Raw genomic sequence first — 18,791 nt, 5'->3', positions numbered from 1 at the left:
ACGGATGCTCTATATACAGTGTCAGACTGATGCTCAATATACAGTACAGACGGATGCTCAATATACAGTACAGGCTGATGCTCTATGTACAGTACAGACTGATGCTCTATATACAATACAGACTGATGATCTATGTACAGTACAGACTGATGCTCTATATACAGTACAGACTGATGCTCTATATACAGTACAGACTGATGCTCAATATACAGTACAGACTGATGCTCTATGTACAGTACAGACTGATGCTCTATATACAGTACAGACTGATGCTCTGTATACAGTACAGACTGATGCTCAATATACAAAACAGACTGATGCTCAATATAGAGTACAGACTGATGCTCTATATACAGTACAGACTGATGCTCAATATACAGTACAGACTGATGCTCAATATACAGTACAGACTGATGCTCAATATACAGTACAGACTGATGCTCTATATACAGTACAGACGGATGCTCTATATACAGTACAGACTGATGCTCAATATACAGTACAGACGGATGCTCAATATACAGTACAGGCTGATGCTCTATGTACAGTACAGACTGATGCTCTATATACAATACAGACTGATGCTCTATGTACAGTACAGACAGATGCTCTATATACAGTACAGACTGATGCTCTATATACAGTACAGACTGATGCTCTATATACAGTACAGACGGATGCTCTATATACAGTACAGACTGATGCTCAATATACAGTACAGACTGATGCTCAATATACAGTACAGGCTGATGCTCTATGTACAGTACAGACTGATGCTCTATATACAATACAGACTGATGCTCTATGTACAGTACAGACAGATGCTCTATATACAGTACAGACTGATGCTCTATATATAGTACTGACTGATGCTCTATATACAGTACAGACGGATGCTCTATATACAGTACAGACTGATGCTCAATATACAGTACAGACTGATGCTCAATATACAGTACAGACTGATGCTCTATATACAGTACAGACGGATGCTCTATATACAGTACAGACTGATGCTCAATATACAGTACAGACGGATGCTCAATATACAGTACAGGCTGATGCTCTATGTACAGTACAGACTGATGCTCTATATACAATACAGACTGATGATCTATGTACAGTACAGACTGATGCTCTATATACAGTACAGACTGATGCTCTATATACAGTACAGACTGATGCTCAATATACAGTACAGACTGATGCTCTATGTACAGTACAGACTGATGCTCTATATACAGTACAGACTGATGCTCTGTATACAGTACAGACTGATGCTCAATATACAAAACAGACTGATGCTCAATATAGAGTACAGACTGATGCTCTATATACAGTACAGACTGATGCTCAATATACAGTACAGACTGATGCTCAATATACAGTACAGCCTGATGCTCAATATACAGTACAGACTGATGCTCTATATACAGTACAGACGGATGCTCTATATACAGTACAGACTGATGCTCAATATACAGTACAGACGGATGCTCAATATACAGTACAGGCTGATGCTCTATGTACAGTACAGACTGATGCTCTATATACAATACAGACTGATGCTCTATGTACAGTACAGACAGATGCTCTATATACAGTACAGACTGATGCTCTATATACAGTACAGACTGATGCTCTATATACAGTACAGACGGATGCTCTATATACAGTACAGACTTATGCTCAATATACAGTACAGACTGATGCTCAATATACAGTACAGACTGATGCTCTATGTACAGTACAGACTGATGCTCTATATACAGTACAGACTGATGCTCAATATACAGTACAGACTGATGCTCTATGTACAGTACAGACTGATGCTCTATATACAGTACAGACGGATGCTCTATATACAGTACAGACTGATGCTCTATATACAGTACAGACGGATGCTCTATATACAGTACAGACTGATGCTCTATATACAGTACAGACGGATGCTCTATATACAGTACAGATGGATGCTCTATATACAGTACAGACTGATGCTCAATATACAGTACAGACTGATGCTCAATATACAGTACAGACTGATGCTCTATATACAGTACAGGCTGATGCTCTATGTACAGTACAGACTGATGCTCTATATACAGTACAGACTGATGCTCTATATACAGTACAGACTGATGCTCAGTATACAGTAAAGACTGATGCTCTATATACAGTACAGACTGATGCTCTGTATACAGTACAGACGGATGCTCTGTATATAGTACAGACTGATGCTCTGTATACAGTACAGACTGATGCTCTATATACAGTACAGACTGATGCTCTGTATACAGTACAGACTGATGCTCTATATACAGTACAGACTGATGCTCTATATACAGTACAGACTGATGCTCTGTATACAGTACAGACGGATGCTCTGTATATAGTACAGACTGATGCTCTGTATACAGTACAGACTGATGCTCTGTATACAGTACAGACTGATGCTCTGTATACAGTACAGACTTATGCTCTATATACAGTACAGACTGATGCTCTGTATATAGTACAGACTGATGCTCTATATACAGTACAGACTGATGCTCAATATACAGTACACACTGATGCTCTATGTATAGTACAGACTGATGCACAAAGACTGGGAGAAGGGAAGGGAGGAAGAGAGGGGCGATGCAGACAGAGTGAGATAAATAGTCAAATGGATAGATGTAGGCTTCTGTTAGCTCTCTTGTCCCTAGTTTGTTTTTATTGCTCCAGTCAGTGGCCGTGTTCTCCTGCTCAGACGTTGTGTAACCGGTGTGAAATGGCTAGCTAGTTAGCGGTGCACGCTAGTAGCGTTTACATCGGTGATGTCACCCGCTCTGAAGCAGTTGTTTCCTTTTCTCTGCAAGGTCTGCGGCTTTTGTGGAGCAATAGGTAACGATGCTTTGAGGGTGACTGTTGTCAATGTGTTCAGAGGGTCCCTGGTTCGAGCCCAGGTTGGGGTGAGGAGAGGGACGGAAGTAACCCATGGTTGCATGCCAGGTCCTTGACTGGGCCGCTGGGCACCAGATTGCTATAACATATGATGTGGTCTGCTGACATGTTAAATACCTATCCAGGCGTTGTAAGACCTGGGCGCGCAGAGGAACGCGCCCAATGTCTGTTGATCCACCAGACCAGGTCAGTAGAGTGTAGAGACAGGATCCACCAGATTAGATCAGTAGAGTGTAGAGACAGGATCCACCAGATTAAATCAGTAGAGTGTAGAGACAGGATCCACCAGATTAGATCAGTAGAGTGTAGAGACAGGATCCACCATATTAGATCAGTAGAGTGTAGAGACAGGATCCACCAGATTAGACCAGTAGAGTGTAGAGGCAGGATCCACAGACCAGGTCAGTAGAGTGTCGAGACAGGATCCACCAGACCAGGCCAGTAGAGTGTCGAGACAGGATCCACCAGATTAGATCAGTAGAGTGTAGAAACAGGATCCACCAGACCAGGCCAGTAGAGTGTCGAGACAGGATCCACCAGATTAGATCAGTAGAGTGTAGAGACAGGATCCACCAGACCAGGCCAGTAGAGTGTCGAGACAGGATCCACAAGATTAGATTAGTAGAGTGTAGAGACAGGATCCACCAGACCAGGCCAGTAGAGTGTCGAGACAGGATCCACCAGATTAGATCAATAGAGTGTAGAGACAGGATCCACAGACCAGGCCAGTAGAGTGTCGAGACAGGATCCACCAGATTAGATTAGTTGAGTGTCGAGACAGGATCCACCAGATTAGATTAGTAGAGTGTCGAGACAGGATCCACCAGATTAGATTAGTAGAGTGTAGAGACAGGATCCACCAGATTAGATCAGTAGAGTGTAGAGACAGGATCCATCAGATCAGTAGAGTGTAGAGACAGGATCCACCAGACCAGTAGAGTGTAGAGACATGATCTACCAGACCAGCAAAGTGTAGAGACATGATCTACCAGACCAGTAGAGTGTAGAGACAGGATCCACCAGACCAGCAGAGTGTAGAGACATGATCTACCAGACCAGCAGAGTGTAGAGACATGATCTTCCAGACCAGTAAAGTGTAGAGACAGGATCCACCAGACCAGCAGAGTGTAGAGACATGATCTACCAGACCAGTAGAGTGTAGAGACATGATCTACCAGACCAGCAGAGTGTAGAGACATGATCTACCAGACCAGTAGAGTGTAGAGACAGGATCCACCAGACCAGCAGAGTGTAGAGACATGATCTACCAGACCAGTGGAGTGTAGAGACATGATCTACCAGACCAGTGGAGTGTAGAGACAGGCTCCACCAGACCAGTGGAGTGTAGAGACATGATCTACCAGACCAGTGGAGTGTAGAGACAGGCTCCACCAGACCACACCAGTAGTGTAGAGACAATATCCACCAAACTAGATCAGTAGAGTGTAGAGACAGGATCCACCAGACCAGGCCAGTAGAGTGTCGAGACAGGATCCACCAGATTAGATCAGTAGAGTGTAGAGACAGGATCCACAGACCAGGCCAGTAGAGTGTCGAGACAGGATCCACCAGATTAGATTAGTTGAGTGTCGAGACAGGATCCACCAGATTAGATTAGTAGAGTGTAGAGACAGGATCCACCAGATTAGATCAGTAGAGTGTAGAGACAGGATCCATCAGATCAGTAGAGTGTAGAGACAGGATCCACCAGACCAGTAGAGTGTAGAGACATGATCTACCAGACCAGCAAAGTGTAGAGACATGATCTACCAGACCAGTAGAGTGTAGAGACAGGATCCACCAGACCAGTAGAGTGTAGAGACATGATCTACCAGACCAGCAAAGTGTAGAGACATGATCTACCAGACCAGTAGAGTGTAGAGACAGGATCCACCAGACCAGCAGAGTGTAGAGACATGATCTACCAGACCAGCAGAGTGTAGAGACGATCTACCAGACCAGTAAAGTGTAGAGACAGGATCCACCAGACCAGCAGAGTGTAGAGACATGATCTACCAGACCAGTAGAGTGTAGAGACATGATCTACCAGACCAGCAGAGTGTAGAGACATGATCTACCAGACCAGTAGAGTGTAGAGACAGGATCCACCAGACCAGCAGAGTGTAGAGACATGATCTACCAGACCAGTGGAGTGTAGAGACAGGCTCCACCAGACCAGCAGAGTGTAGAGACATGATCTACCAGACCAGTGGAGTGTAGAGACAGGCTCCACCAGACCACACCAGTAGTGTAGAGACAATATCCACCAAACTAGATCAGTAGTGTAGAGACAGGATCCCTGAAGGAAGGCCTGGACAGATACAGATCCCAGTCCACGATAGCACATCCCCACAGTGGCCCAAAAGAAGGAGAGTGATCTGTCCATTATCTTGTTATGTTATTCGGAGGCAACCAAGACTTGTAGGTGGGCCAGAGAGGAGGAGGTGCTTAAATTAAACATGCTTAAATGCCAACACTGTAATTACGATATTCCGGAATCCTCCCAATGACTCACTCCCTGCCAATCACAGTCTATATTGGTGGCTGTGTTCGTGTCAAGGACAGTTTCTCTGAGGATGATGACGAAACCTGGTTTACTCTCTTTCATATGTGAAAGAGATTATAGATACAGGAGTTATGACACATTTGGTTCGTTTGAGGCGTCAGGTTGACCCAATCGACTTCACAGGTTTTTATTATGTTTGCTTTTTGACAATTCTAGCACTTACAGTAGCTATACTCATTATAGCAGGGTTAACACTTTACTTAACGGTAGCTATACTCATTATAGCAGGGTTAACACTTTACTTAACAGTATCTATACTCATTATAGCAGGGTTAACACTTTACTTAACAGTATCTATACTCATTATAGCAGGGTTAACACTTTACTTAACGGTAGCTATACTCATTATAGCAGGGTTAACACTTTACTTAACAGTAGCTATACTCATTATAGCAGGGTTAACACTTTACTTAACAGTAGCTATACTCATTATAGCAGGGTTAACACTTTACTTAACAGTAGCTATACTCATTATAGCAGGGTTAACACTTTACTTAACAGTAGCTATACTCATTATAGCAGGGTTAACACTTTACTTAACAGTAGCTATACTCATTATAGCAGGGTTAACACTTTACTTAACAGTAGCTATACTCATTATTGCAGGGTTAACACTTTACTTAACAGTAGCTATACTCATTATAGCAGGGTTAACACTTTACTTATGTGACGACTGCCATGAGAGAGAGTGGACCAAAACGCAGCGGAGTTAGTGTTCATCATATTTAATTCAAACGGAACACTATACAACTACAAAACAATAAACTGACAACCAAACAGTCCTGTCAGGTGAAACACAATGACAGAAACAATTACCCACAAAACCCGAACGGAAAAACATGCACTTATGTGTGACTCCCAATCAAACAACAACAAACTTCAGCTGTGCCTGATTGGGAGCCACACACGGCCCAAAACAAAGAAATACAAAAACATAGAAAAACATAGAACGCCCACCCAATGTAACACCCTGGCCTAAGCAAAATAAAGAACAAAAACCCCTCTCTATGGCCAGGGCGTTACAGTACCCCCCCCCCCCCCAAGGTGCGGACTCCGGCCGCAAAACCTGACACTGAAGGGGAGGGTCCGGGTGGGCCTTCTTACGGCGGCGGCTCAGGTGCGGGACGTGGCCTCTGCCCCACCCTTGGCGTCGCCCTCTTAGGTGGCGCACCTGGCCGCGCCGAAGGTCTAGTGGGCGACCCTGACTTCGCCCGGCTGGCGAGCGACCCTTGTTGCACCCGGCGTGCGGCGATGGCAGCGCCCGGCTGGCGGGCGACCCTTGCTGCGCCCGACTGGCGGATGACCCTGGCTGCGCCCGGCTGGCGGGCGGCGATGGCTGCGCCCGGCTGGTGGGCGGCGATGGCAGATCCGGACCGGCGGGCCACTCTGGCAGCTCCGGACCGGCGGGCCACTCTGGCAGCTCCGGACCGGCGGGCCACTCTGGCAGCTCCGGACCGGCGGGCCACTCTGGCAGCTCCGGACAGGCGGGCCACTCTGGCAGCTCCGGACAGGCGGGCCACTCTGGCAGCTCCGGACAGGCGGCCACTCTGGCAGCTCCGGACAGGCGGGCCACTCTGGCAGCTCCGAACAGGCGGGCCACTCTGGAGGCCTAGTCCTGGGAGGTGGCACCGGACGGACCAGGATGGGGAGACCCACTGGTGGCCTGGTCCTAGGAGGAGGCACAGGACTGACCAGGATGGGGAGATCCACTGGAGGCCTGGTCCGAGGAGGAGGCACAGGCTTAACCACGATGGGGAGCCACTGGAGGCCTGGTCCGTGGAGCAGGCACAGGACAGACCAGGATGGGGAGACCCACTGGAGGCCTGGTCCGAGGAGGAGGCACAGGCTTAACCAAGATGGGGAAACCCACTGGAGGCCTGGTCCTAGGAGGAGGCACAGGACTGACCAGGATGGGGAGACCCACTGGAGGCCTGGTCCGAGGAGGGGGCACAGGCATAACCAAGATGGGGAGACTCACTGGCGGACTGGTCCGAGGAGGAGGCACGGGCTTGACCAGGATGGGAAGACATGCAGGAGGCCTGGTTTTGGGCGTAGGCACAGGACGTGCAGGGCTGGGAAGACATGCAGGAGGCCTGTTTCTGGGCGTAAGCACAGGACGTGCAGGGCTGGGAAGACATGCAGGAGGCCTGTTTCTGGGCGCAGGCACAGTCTTCAACAGACGGCCAGTACGCACCTCAGGACGAGTATGGAGAACTGACTCAGGTGACATCAATTCACTGACACGCTCCGTAGGGCGAATGCCGTGCCTTATGCACCAAACCAGCAGGTCTCTCATCTCTCTCTCCTCCAATCTCCCCATCAACTCCTTCACTGTCTCTGCTTTCCACCCTTCGCTCACCTCCAACGTCAACCCGACTGGCTCTGGTTCCGATCTCGGCACCGCCGACTGTCCCGTGTGCCCCCCCAAAAAAAATCTTGGGGCTGCCTCTCGTGCCTGTTGCGCTCTCTCTCCTCATACCATCGCCTCTCCGCTCTCGCCGCTTCGATCTCCCACTGCGGGAGGCGATACTCCCCAGCCTGAGTCCATGGTCCCTCTCCGTCCAGTATTTGTTCCCACGTCCATGAGTCCATCATGCTGCTCTCCTGGTGCTGCTCCTTCCTCCGCTGCTTGGTCCTTGTTTGGTGGGTAATTCTGTGACGACTGCCATGAGAGAGAGTGGACCAAAACGCAGCGGAGTTAGTGTTCATCATATTTAATTCAAACGGAACACTATACAACTACAAAACAATAAACTGACAACCAAACAGTCCTGTCAGGTGAAACACAATGACAGAAACAATTACCCACAAAACCCGAACGGAAAAACATGCACTTATGTGTGACTCCCAATCAAACAACAACAAACTTCAGCTGTGCCTGATTGGGAGCCACACACGGCCCAAAACAAAGAAATACAAAAACATAGAAAAAGAACATAGAACGCCCACCCAGTGTAACACCCTGGCCTAACCAAAATAAAGAACAAAAACCCCTCTCTATGGCCAGGGCGTTACAACTTAACAGTATCTTTACTCATTATAGCAGGGTTAAAGCTTTACTTAACAGAAGATATACTAATTTTAACATTCCACATTCCAAATTCAGTTAGCCTACACAATGGATGACATCATATCAATCCAACATTAGTTTGTTGTGTTTTCTCTTCCAACCCCCACTCTAAATCAATCTCATCCTTCAGCCAGTAGTTTTCCTTTGTATGTTAGCTATCTAACATTGATGGAAAGTTGGCTCATTAGCTCAGCCTAACCCAGTGATGCTGCCAGATGTTTTGTCCAAGATAAACAGCTGGTGTATTAGAAAGTGATTCCTCTCAGTATAGAGTGAGACACCATGGGGTCACAAGTCAAGAAGCTATAGCTTCTTACATACTCACACTCAGGATATAATGTAGTGTAAACCATGTTTTCAAGATTAACCTAATTTTGATTGTGTGATACAGTTTTCATTCAATGTGTGATTTTTCAAGTGATAAGAAAAACTGAATGTAATGCAAATTTGAAGCGGATTCATCAGAATAACGGACAGTACAGATAAACATCCTATTTCCAACCCTTGAGACACTATCTTACAGTACAACCCCTCTTCACCTCTCTCCATACTTTACTGTACTGAATATGATAGTAGGGCAGGGAAACTCAGCAGTGTCACTCAGAACACACACACACACACACATTTTTCCCACATCCACATCAAAGTCTTCCTCATCATTATGGAGAACAGCTCCACAATACAACAAATCAAAGTGTCTGCCTGGCTCCACAGAGCTCCCACAGCTCTCTCTCCATCCCACATTTATTCCATCAGATGTTGGAGAGATGGAGCAACAGGCTGTTGAATTATGGGATTAGAGACATACCATCTTAATTGAGCCGGTAGACGAAGCGTATGTATTGGTAGAGCTGGGTACTGTTCATTAGGCACAAAATAGATAAACATTTGTGAAACGGGAAGATGCTACCTGATTTGTTTTATAAGAAACACTTGTTTTCCTTTTACGTTGCAAAATGCTTTGCTACAGTGTGTCCTAATGAACTTGTCCTGAAGTGCACTGACATTTGATGAAATAGAGAAGGGGTGAATGAGTAGAATGGATCAATAACTACCTCGTCTGAAATGGCTTTGTGGAGTGGAAATGTTCTTAGCAAGTAGCAACAACAGCAGTGTTCTATCTTGATTGATCACTGTGATTGATTCGGGTGTTTTTTTATATTTCATACGCTGCTGTTGATCTCGAAAGCTTCAGTTGACAATCTCTGTCTTTGTGTGTGTGTTTCCAGGACCCCAGAAGCAAGCACAAGTTTAAGATCCACTCGTACGGCAGTCCCACGTTCTGCGACCACTGTGGCTCCCTCCTCTATGGACTCATCCACCAGGGGATGAAATGCGACAGTGAGTCAATCTCTAATGACACCTTTACTCAGCTGGACCATAATACTGAGATGACTTTATTGGTCAAATGCACAAAATGTCCAACTGAAATGTGACTTTTAACCCCACCCGTCTGAAAGACACACATACAGAGGTTTTGTAGAGGAGCAGGGGGCTGTCACACTGGGAGGCCAGGAGCTGCTGTGGTGCTTTGCTCAAGGGCAGAAGGGCAGCCATTGGCATCTAGGATTTGATACCAGCAACCCTCCAATTGCCAGTTGACTTCCCACCAGATTTTCCCAGTCAGACCCAGGATTCAAAATGGCAACCCTCTGGTTGCTGGCTCACCTCTCTAACCGCTAGGCTACCTGCCACCCCAGAGAGTAACAGTGCTTATCTAGGATCAGTGTTGCCTTTTAAATCATTATCAATAAGATTACATGGACAGAAGGGACCTGATCCTAGATTAGCACTTCTATGCTGACAAGTTTTATGAATATCGGTCCTGAGCCCCCTAGAAAGGCTGCACAGCCTCACATCCAGGCCGGGGAATCACAGGCTGTTTCCTGATTCTCCACTCTGTTCCTGAAGAGTGCACTTGCCCCCTCCGCATCATGAAAACTCCCTCCACAATGACTTCCACCAATCCAATGTTTTTGATGGGAAGTGTAGAGAATCAGTATGCTGCCACAGATCCTACACCCTTTTCATACTGTGCAAAGTGACACACATTTATACTGGGGGGAAATCATAGACGTGTGTGTGTGTGTGTGTGTGTGTGTGTGTGTGTGTGTGTGTGTGTGTGTGTGTGTGTGTGTGTGTGTGTGTGTGTGTGTGTGTGTGTGTGTGTGTGTGTGTGTGTGTCCGTGTGTGTGTCCGTGTGTGCGTGTGTGTGTCCGTGTGTGTCCGCGTGTGCGTGCGTGAAATGATTAACTGCTGGTTTTCTCCTAGAGGACACATGGGAATAGCTTTACTTTTCATAAGGGTGTGTAATTCAGGGTAATACAGTATTCTCTATACTGTAACTGTCTCCAGTTATCCCACTCTGTCCCTTCTAATGCCTCATTCCTTCCTCCTACACTCTGTTTCCCTCTGCTCTAATTCTCTCTCTCCCTATCTTTCCAAATGCCCCACTTCCCTCTTCAACTCTTTCTCTCCTCTCTCTCCCCTCACTACCTCTCAACCCACTCCCATCCCCTCACTACCTCTCAGCCCACTCCCATCCCCTCACTACCTCTCAACCCATCCCATCCCCTCACTACCTCTCAACCCACTCCCATCCCCACACTACCTCTCAACCCACTCCCATCCCCTCACTACCTCTCAACCCACTCCCATCCCCTCACTACCTCTCAACCCACTCCCATCCCCTCACTACCTCTCAACCCATCCCATCCCCTCACTACCTCTCAACCCACTCCCATCCCCTCACTACCTCTCAACCCACTCCCATCCCCTCACTACCTCTCAACCCATCCCATCCCCTCACTACCTCTCAACCCACTCCCATCCCCTCACTACCTCTCAACCCATCCCATCCCCTCACTACCTCTCAACCCACTCCCATCCCCTCACTACCTCTCAACCCACTCCCATCCCATCACTACCTCTCAACCCACTCCCATCCCCTCACTACCTCTCAACCCACTCCCATCCCCTCACTACCTCTCAACCCAGTCCCATCCCCTCACTACCTCTCAACCCATCCCATCCCCTCACTACCTCTCAACCCATCCCATCCCCTCACTACCTCTCAACCCATCCCATCCCCTCACTACCTCTCAACCCATCCCATCCCCTCACTACCTCTCAACCCATCCCATCCCCTCACTACCTCTCAACCCACTCCCATCCCCTCCTTACCTCTCAACCCACTCCCATCCCATCACTACCTCTCAACCCATCCCATCCCCTCACTACCTCTCAACCCACTCCCATCCCCTCCCCACACACTTTCTACTCTCTCCATATCGCTCCCTATCTCTCCAAATGTCCCACCTCCCTCTTCAACTCTTCTTCTTTTCTTTCTTTCTTCTTTCTCTTATCTATCTCTCCCATACTATCTCTCAACCCACTCCCGTTCCCTCCCCACACTCTTCATTCTCTCTCCAACTCTCCCTGTCCACATCTATCACTCTCACTTCCTACCTCTCTACCTTTCCCATCTATCACCCTCCCTCCCTCCTTCCCTCCCTCCCTCTCCATCCATCCATCTCTAGTGTCTCAGGTGGCAGAATTATAACAGATTGATATAAATTGATATGAGGAGGCCTGAGGCCTGATGCCAACAAATTAGTCATTACATCCCAACCTCCCGCGCTGGCTGCCACTGGGGCTCTCCTGTCCTCCCACCTATAAAAAGAGAGGAGGAGGAAGAGGGGGAGGTGGAGGTGGAGGTGGAAAGAGGAAGGAAAGAGGGATAAATAGGGGTGAGGGAAGAAGGAGAAGGACGGTAATGGGTGAGGGAGAGAAAGAGAAGAGTTGGGGATGAATAGGTTGAGGTAGAGTGGGCGGAGATAGAGGGATGAGGAGAAGCAGGGGTATGTTGAGCAGAGGAGTGTAGAGTAGGGACGAGGGTGAACGATAGGAATGATGGTGGAGCTGGATAGATGTGGGCAGAGAGGTAAGGTGAGGGTGTATGAAGATAGAGAGATAGGGAAGGGGGGATGAGGAAAGTAGGAGGGAGGCCTGTAGCCTCCTCTCCCTCTGGTTCCTCTCCTGTTTGTCTTCATTAGCTTCATTAGACACTAATAAAAACACTCAATGTGTTCTCCTCTAACACCCTTAGGGAATAAGAGGGAGAGGGAGGGAGGGAGAGAGGGGAGGGGGTGTGAGAGAGAGAGAGAGAGAGAGAGAGAGAGAGAGAGAGAGAGAGAGAGAGAGAGAGAAACTGGGAAGCTGAGATACAGAGTGTGAGCAGGCTCTGTCCAGTACCTGGCTGATCTATTGTAGAAATGGCAAACAGTATTGTTAGGTCTTGCACAGCAGATAACTTGCAGACAAATAAAACACTATTGTTAGGTATTGCACAGCAGATAACTTGCAGAGTGTGTTCCAGTGGCGGTTCTAGACCATTTCAACTGGGATGGCCAAGCTGGGGCCAGTTGTACTGTTAGTGGGGCCAGTTACATTAGACGTTATTGTTGTCATATCTGCATTAGCAGGCAAAAGACCATGTTCATAATCATCATCGTTGCCACTGTCTAATAACGGATGTAAAAAAAGAACGATAGCAAAAATGTGTTATGTAAAAATTATTTCATACTCCACATTTAGGGGGGCCACAAGGGGGTCCAAAATTGTTGTCACAGGGGCACTGCCCCCCCCAGAACCGCTAATGGGGTGTTCACCATGACCAGTTAGCTGAACTCCACCATAATATGACCAGGTCCTAAACCTGTTATAAACTCAATGTGTTTGTGTGTGTGTTTGTCCAGCCTGCGACATGAACGTGCACAATCAGTGTGTGATGAACGTGCCAAGCCTGTGTGGGACAGACCACACGGAGCGCAGAGGACGCATCTTCCTCAAGATCGACGTCAGCGGAGACAGACTACACGTCACAGGTGAGTCACACGCTACAAGGGAGAGACATGACTAAATGAAACATGCTAGCTACCTGTAAGTGACATGACAGACGGCATGCTACATGTTAGCTACATGTGAGTGGTGAGTGCCATGACACAGACTACATGCTACATGCTAGCTACGATACTTTTGACTGACATGACGCAGACTACATGCTACATGCTAGCTACGATACGTTTGACTGACATGACACAGACTACATGCTACATGCTAGCTACGATACGTTTGACTGACATGACACAGACTACATGCTACATGCTAGCTACGATACGTTTGACTGACATGACGCAGACTACATGCTACATGCTAGCTACGATACGTTTGACTGACATGACGCAGACTACATGCTATATGCTAGCTACGATACGTTTGACTGACATGACGCAGACTACATGCTACATGCTAGCTACGATACATTTGACTGACATGACACAGACTACATGCTACATGCTACCTATATATGATTTACATGACATTTACAGACTGCATGCTAGCTACAGTTGCGAGGCAAGGCACAAGAGTCATGCTATTCAAGGAGTCTGAGTGATGAGCTGCATTCTACATGTCATGGTCAGTCACATGCAACACACAACATTTGAGTCCGCAGAATGTGTGTGTCCCTTCCCTGATTCTTTCTATCTATCAGCCTCTCTCTCTCTCTCTCTCTCTCTCTCTCTCTCCACCTCTACCTCTACATCCCCCTCTCATCTCCCTCTCTCCCTCTCTTTTTATCCCTCTCTCAATTCAATTTCAATTTAAGGGGCTTTATTGGCATGGGAACCACATGGTTCGGTTTGGGCCTGTGACAGCGAGGAATGTTGGCAGGGGCCCCATCTGATACCCGGTCTCAGTCTGGGTGGGCATTACCCTCCTCGCCTCTCCCCTCCATTTCAACACAATCAGGGACTATGAGACACATGGCCAGTGATGAGGTTCATTGTTTCACAGTTTTCATTTTATATATACTGTCAGTTCCTTTTTGGGTTCTTGTTGAATAAATACCTAGTTACTAACACGTCAAGTGTGTGTGTTTGTTTGTGGGTGCGTGTGTGTTTGTTTGTGTGCTTGCGTGTTTGTGTGTGTGTGTGTGTGTGTGTTCCTGCTTGCATGGCCTGTAACTCTTTATCAGTGAGCTGTATTGACAACCTTAAAGGGATACATACCCATAGACTTCCAGTCATTGCGCTAACCCTAGTTAGCATTGGCCCGAGAAACTACCTCTAACTTCCTTCATAAAGAGACATAAAAATGTTATCCACAAGTTCATCTGACTCTGGGAAAGTAGATAAAGGGTTTCATTACCAAAATTCCAAAGTATCCCTTTAAGAGAAGAGGTTTTTCCCAGGGGCAATGGGTTAACAGTGACAGGATGTTGATACAGTTGACAAGGCCACCAGACTCTCTCAAAGAAGACGTTGAGGGTTATTGACTCAATTCCAGAGAGAGAGAAAGATACAATAGAAACACACAAGACAGAGAGAGAGATTAAGAGAAAAAAGACAGAAAGAGACTGAGAGAAACAGAAGATAGAGTGGAAGAGAGAATGTCACTAAAAATGAGTGAAAGAATTACTGAGAGAGAGAAAGAAAACAAAAAGAGAGAGGCAATGTATTTGAGCCTGAAGGTCTGCCAAGCTGAGGACTGAACAGTGGCATCAGATTGTGTATGTTCCCTGTGGCTTCCACAGACATGTGGAGGCCATTCTGGTTCAGCGCCATGTGAAGTTGATTAAATCTGTCCAGCCAAGAAAACACAAACACATCTCCAAGGCTCTCTCCAATACAATAACCCTCTCCACGCTCTTTCTGTCCCTCCTACTTTCTCTCTCTCTCTCTTTCGCTCTCTCTCTCTCCCTCTCTATCTCTCACACTCTATATCTTTCCATAACACTGCCCTCTCCTCACTTTCACCTGTCCTCATCTCTCCTCTCATCTCCCCCTCCTTTTCTTCTCTGTTCTGCAATAACCCCTTCCTCTCCTCCTCTAAAACTGTATTTTCCTCTCCCTCTTCCTCACAGCTCTCTCCTTCAATACCCTGTTATCATGTACCCATCCCTCACTCTTATTTACCGAAACATCCCTGCCTGCATTCCTAACTTTCATCCCCCTCTCATCTGTTCATCCTTCCCCACTTCCTCCTAAGTAAACCTGCTCCCCTCTCTCCTTGAATAATCCAGCATTCCCCTCTCCCTCTTTCTCCTCTCCCTCCTTACCCTCTCTCTCTATCCCCTCTCCATCGTTCCCCTCTCCCTCCTTCCCCTCTCCCTCTTTCCCCTCCCTCTTTCCCCTCTCACTCCTTCCCCTCTCCCTCTTTCCCTTCTCCCTCTTTCCCTTCTCCCCTCTCCTTCCTTCCCCTCTCCCTCCATCCCTTCTCATCCTTCCCCTCTCCCTCTTTCCCCTCTCACTCTTTCCCCTCTCACTCTTTCCCCTTTCCCTCCTTCCCTCTCCCTCCTGCCCCTCTCCCTCTTTCCTCTCTCCCTCTTTCCTCTCTCCCTCTTTCCCCTCTCCCTCTTTCCCCTCTCCCTCCTTCCCTCTTGTACTGTCCCTTACTCTCTATTGATTATTCATCTCTCTCATTTCCTCCTCCCTCTATCTCTGTCCTCCTGTACCCACCTCTTCACACCCCCCCTTCACCCTACTCTCCTCTTCTCCCCTCCACCTCTCATCCTTATAGACCAAAACAATAACCCAGGGCCAATAGGGATCTCCAGTTAGCTCTGGAGTTTAACCATCACAGACACATGGATGCAGACACGTCCATTTCTGCTGTCTAAGCCTCTGTCGGAACATACACACACACACCACACACACACCACACACACACCACACACAGGGGCATCCAAGGACCCAGCCAGTGACACATACAGTTCACGGAGCCACTGAGCTGAGAAACACAGTGATGTCAGTGTGTTTGTGTTGATAAGAAGATACAGTTAGTAGGAGCTGACATGCTTCAGTTTGAGAGAAGAGCTAAAGCCTACATTATATTCACCCAGCGCTGTGAGAGAACCACTGCTATTGTTCCTCTGGGATAAATAATGCTTTGTATGGAGTGGAATTGAATTGAGTGAATGTCCTGAATGACTCTAAACATGCATTCTCACCGTTCAAAATGAGAATAGTTTGTTACTTCCAGACACCTGTTTTGATTGAATAGAGCTCATCCATGTCATTCTTTATTATCATATGAGGTAAAATAAACTGTTTAAAAACAGACTCCAAAGCCCTGGGAATCACTGGAAAAGCAGACATAAAACTATTTTATTTATTAAACTAGGCAAGTCAGTTAAGAACAAATTCTTATTTACAATGACAGCCTACCCCGGCCAATTGTGCACCACCCAATCACGGCTGGATGTGATGCAGTCTGGATTTAAACCAGGGACTACAGTGACACCTCTTGCACTGAGATGCAGTGCCTTAGACCGCTGCGCCCCTCGGGAGCCCGGGTACAGTGTGTGGGATTCTCTCTCACTACTCTACCATTGAACAGTGGGAATCAACCCAGCTCATCAGATTACCAGACATGTGCCTCCTGGGTGGTGCAGTGGTCTAAGGCACTGCATCACAGTGGTAGCTGTGCCACCAGAGATTCTGGGTTTGAGTCCAGGCTCTGTCGCAGCCGGCCCTGACTGGGGGCCCATGGGGCGATGCACAATTGGCCCAGCGTTGTCTGGGTTAGGGAGGGTTTGGCCGGCAGGGATATCCTTGTCTCATCGTGCACTAGTGACTCCTGTGATGGGCTGGGTGCAGTGCACGCTGATCCTACACTACTACTGGTGTGTGTGTGTGTCGCCAGGTGTACAGTGTTTCCTCTGACACATTGGTGCGGCCGGCTTCCGGGTTGGATGTGCATTGTGTCAAGAAGCAGTGCGGTTTGGTTGGGTTGTGTTTTGGAGGACGCATGGCTCTCGACCTTCACCTCTCCTGAGTCTGTACGGGAGTTGCAGCGTTGAGACAAGACTGTAACTAAGAATTGGATACCACGAAATTGGGGGTAAAAAAATAAAAATAAATATTTTTTATTAAAGATTACAAGACATGCACTGATGCTACACTACTACTGATCCTACACTACTACTGATACTACACTACTACTGATGCTACACTACTACTGATGCTACACTACTACTGATACTACACTACTACTGATACTACACTACTACTGATACTACACTACTACTGATACTACACTACTACTGATGCTACACTACTACTGATGCTACACTACTACTGATACTACACTACTACTGATACTACACTACTACTGATGCTACACTACTACTGATGCTACACTACTACTGATACTACACTACTACTGATCCTACACTACTACTGATACTACACTACTACTGATACTACACTACTACTGATCCTACACTACTACTGATACTACACTACTACTGATACTATACTACTACTGATACTACACTACTACTGATCCTACACTACTACTGATACTACACTACTACTGATCCTACACTACTACTGATACTACACTACTACTGATACTATACTACTACTGATCCTACACTACTACTGATACTACACTACTACTGATCCTACACTACTACTGATACTACACTACTACTGATCCTACACTACTACTGATACTACACTACTACTGATACTACACTACTACTGATACTATACTACTACTGCGGCTGCTGCATGTGGACATTACTTTGTTATGCAACATGGCATTTGAATTTTAAAGGCTTTTCATGGAGATTGAGCTGCCTTCCGTCCAGATTTCTCCAAATCTCGTTTAATTTTAGAAATAGTATATTTTCTAATTGTGCTGCCAGGGTAGGGTCATAGTGGATTATGCTGGCAAGGGGCACAGGGTTGAGTGAGGCAAATACCATGCCCAGTTGATATAAACAAACATTACCTGAGCACAAACCAGGGCCCATATTCACAAAGCCTCTCAGAGTACGAGTGCTGATCTGGGAACATGTTTGACTTTTAAATCATAATGAATAAGATGAGGGGCATTCCTGCTCTGAGATGGTGTATGAATACGGGCCCTGAGCCATATAAAGATTAGTAAGTAGGCATACCGGCACTGTCAAAGGTTTTTATGGGAATTAGGTGCTTATCTGTATAAACACTGAAGATCCTGAGCCTTCCAAAAAAGGAAAAAAAAATTCTCTAGTTAGATGTCCAGTCGTCTCTAACTACAATGTGATTCTATTACAGATACAGTAATGAGAGTTACCGACGTAGTGAAGTGTAGTAACCCTTTCTGTATGACCTATCATGTCATTTATATACAGCAATATCTGTGATCTGCACTAAA

At 46.8% G+C, this 18,791-nt stretch overlaps 1 protein-coding gene across 1 annotated transcript in view; it reads left to right on the top strand.

Moving 5' to 3' along the window:
• The window catches only part of LOC106606719 (protein kinase C alpha type), a 237,178-nt gene that overhangs the window by 166,726 nt on the left and 51,661 nt on the right, over window positions 1-18,791 (top strand). Inside the window, exons 4-5 of the mRNA XM_045715506.2 lie at window positions 9,812-9,923; window positions 13,340-13,468. Coding sequence (XP_045571462.1) covers window positions 9,812-9,923; window positions 13,340-13,468 — 241 coding nt within the window. The remainder of the gene's footprint in view (window positions 1-9,811; window positions 9,924-13,339; window positions 13,469-18,791) is intronic.

This window comes from Salmo salar, chromosome 03, assembly GCF_965601325.2.
Source record: "Salmo salar chromosome 03, fSalSal1, whole genome shotgun sequence".
NCBI lineage: Eukaryota > Metazoa > Chordata > Actinopteri > Salmoniformes > Salmonidae > Salmo > Salmo salar.
The sequence above is the reverse complement of the archived record's forward strand: the minus strand, read 5'-3'. Positions and strand labels throughout refer to the sequence as shown.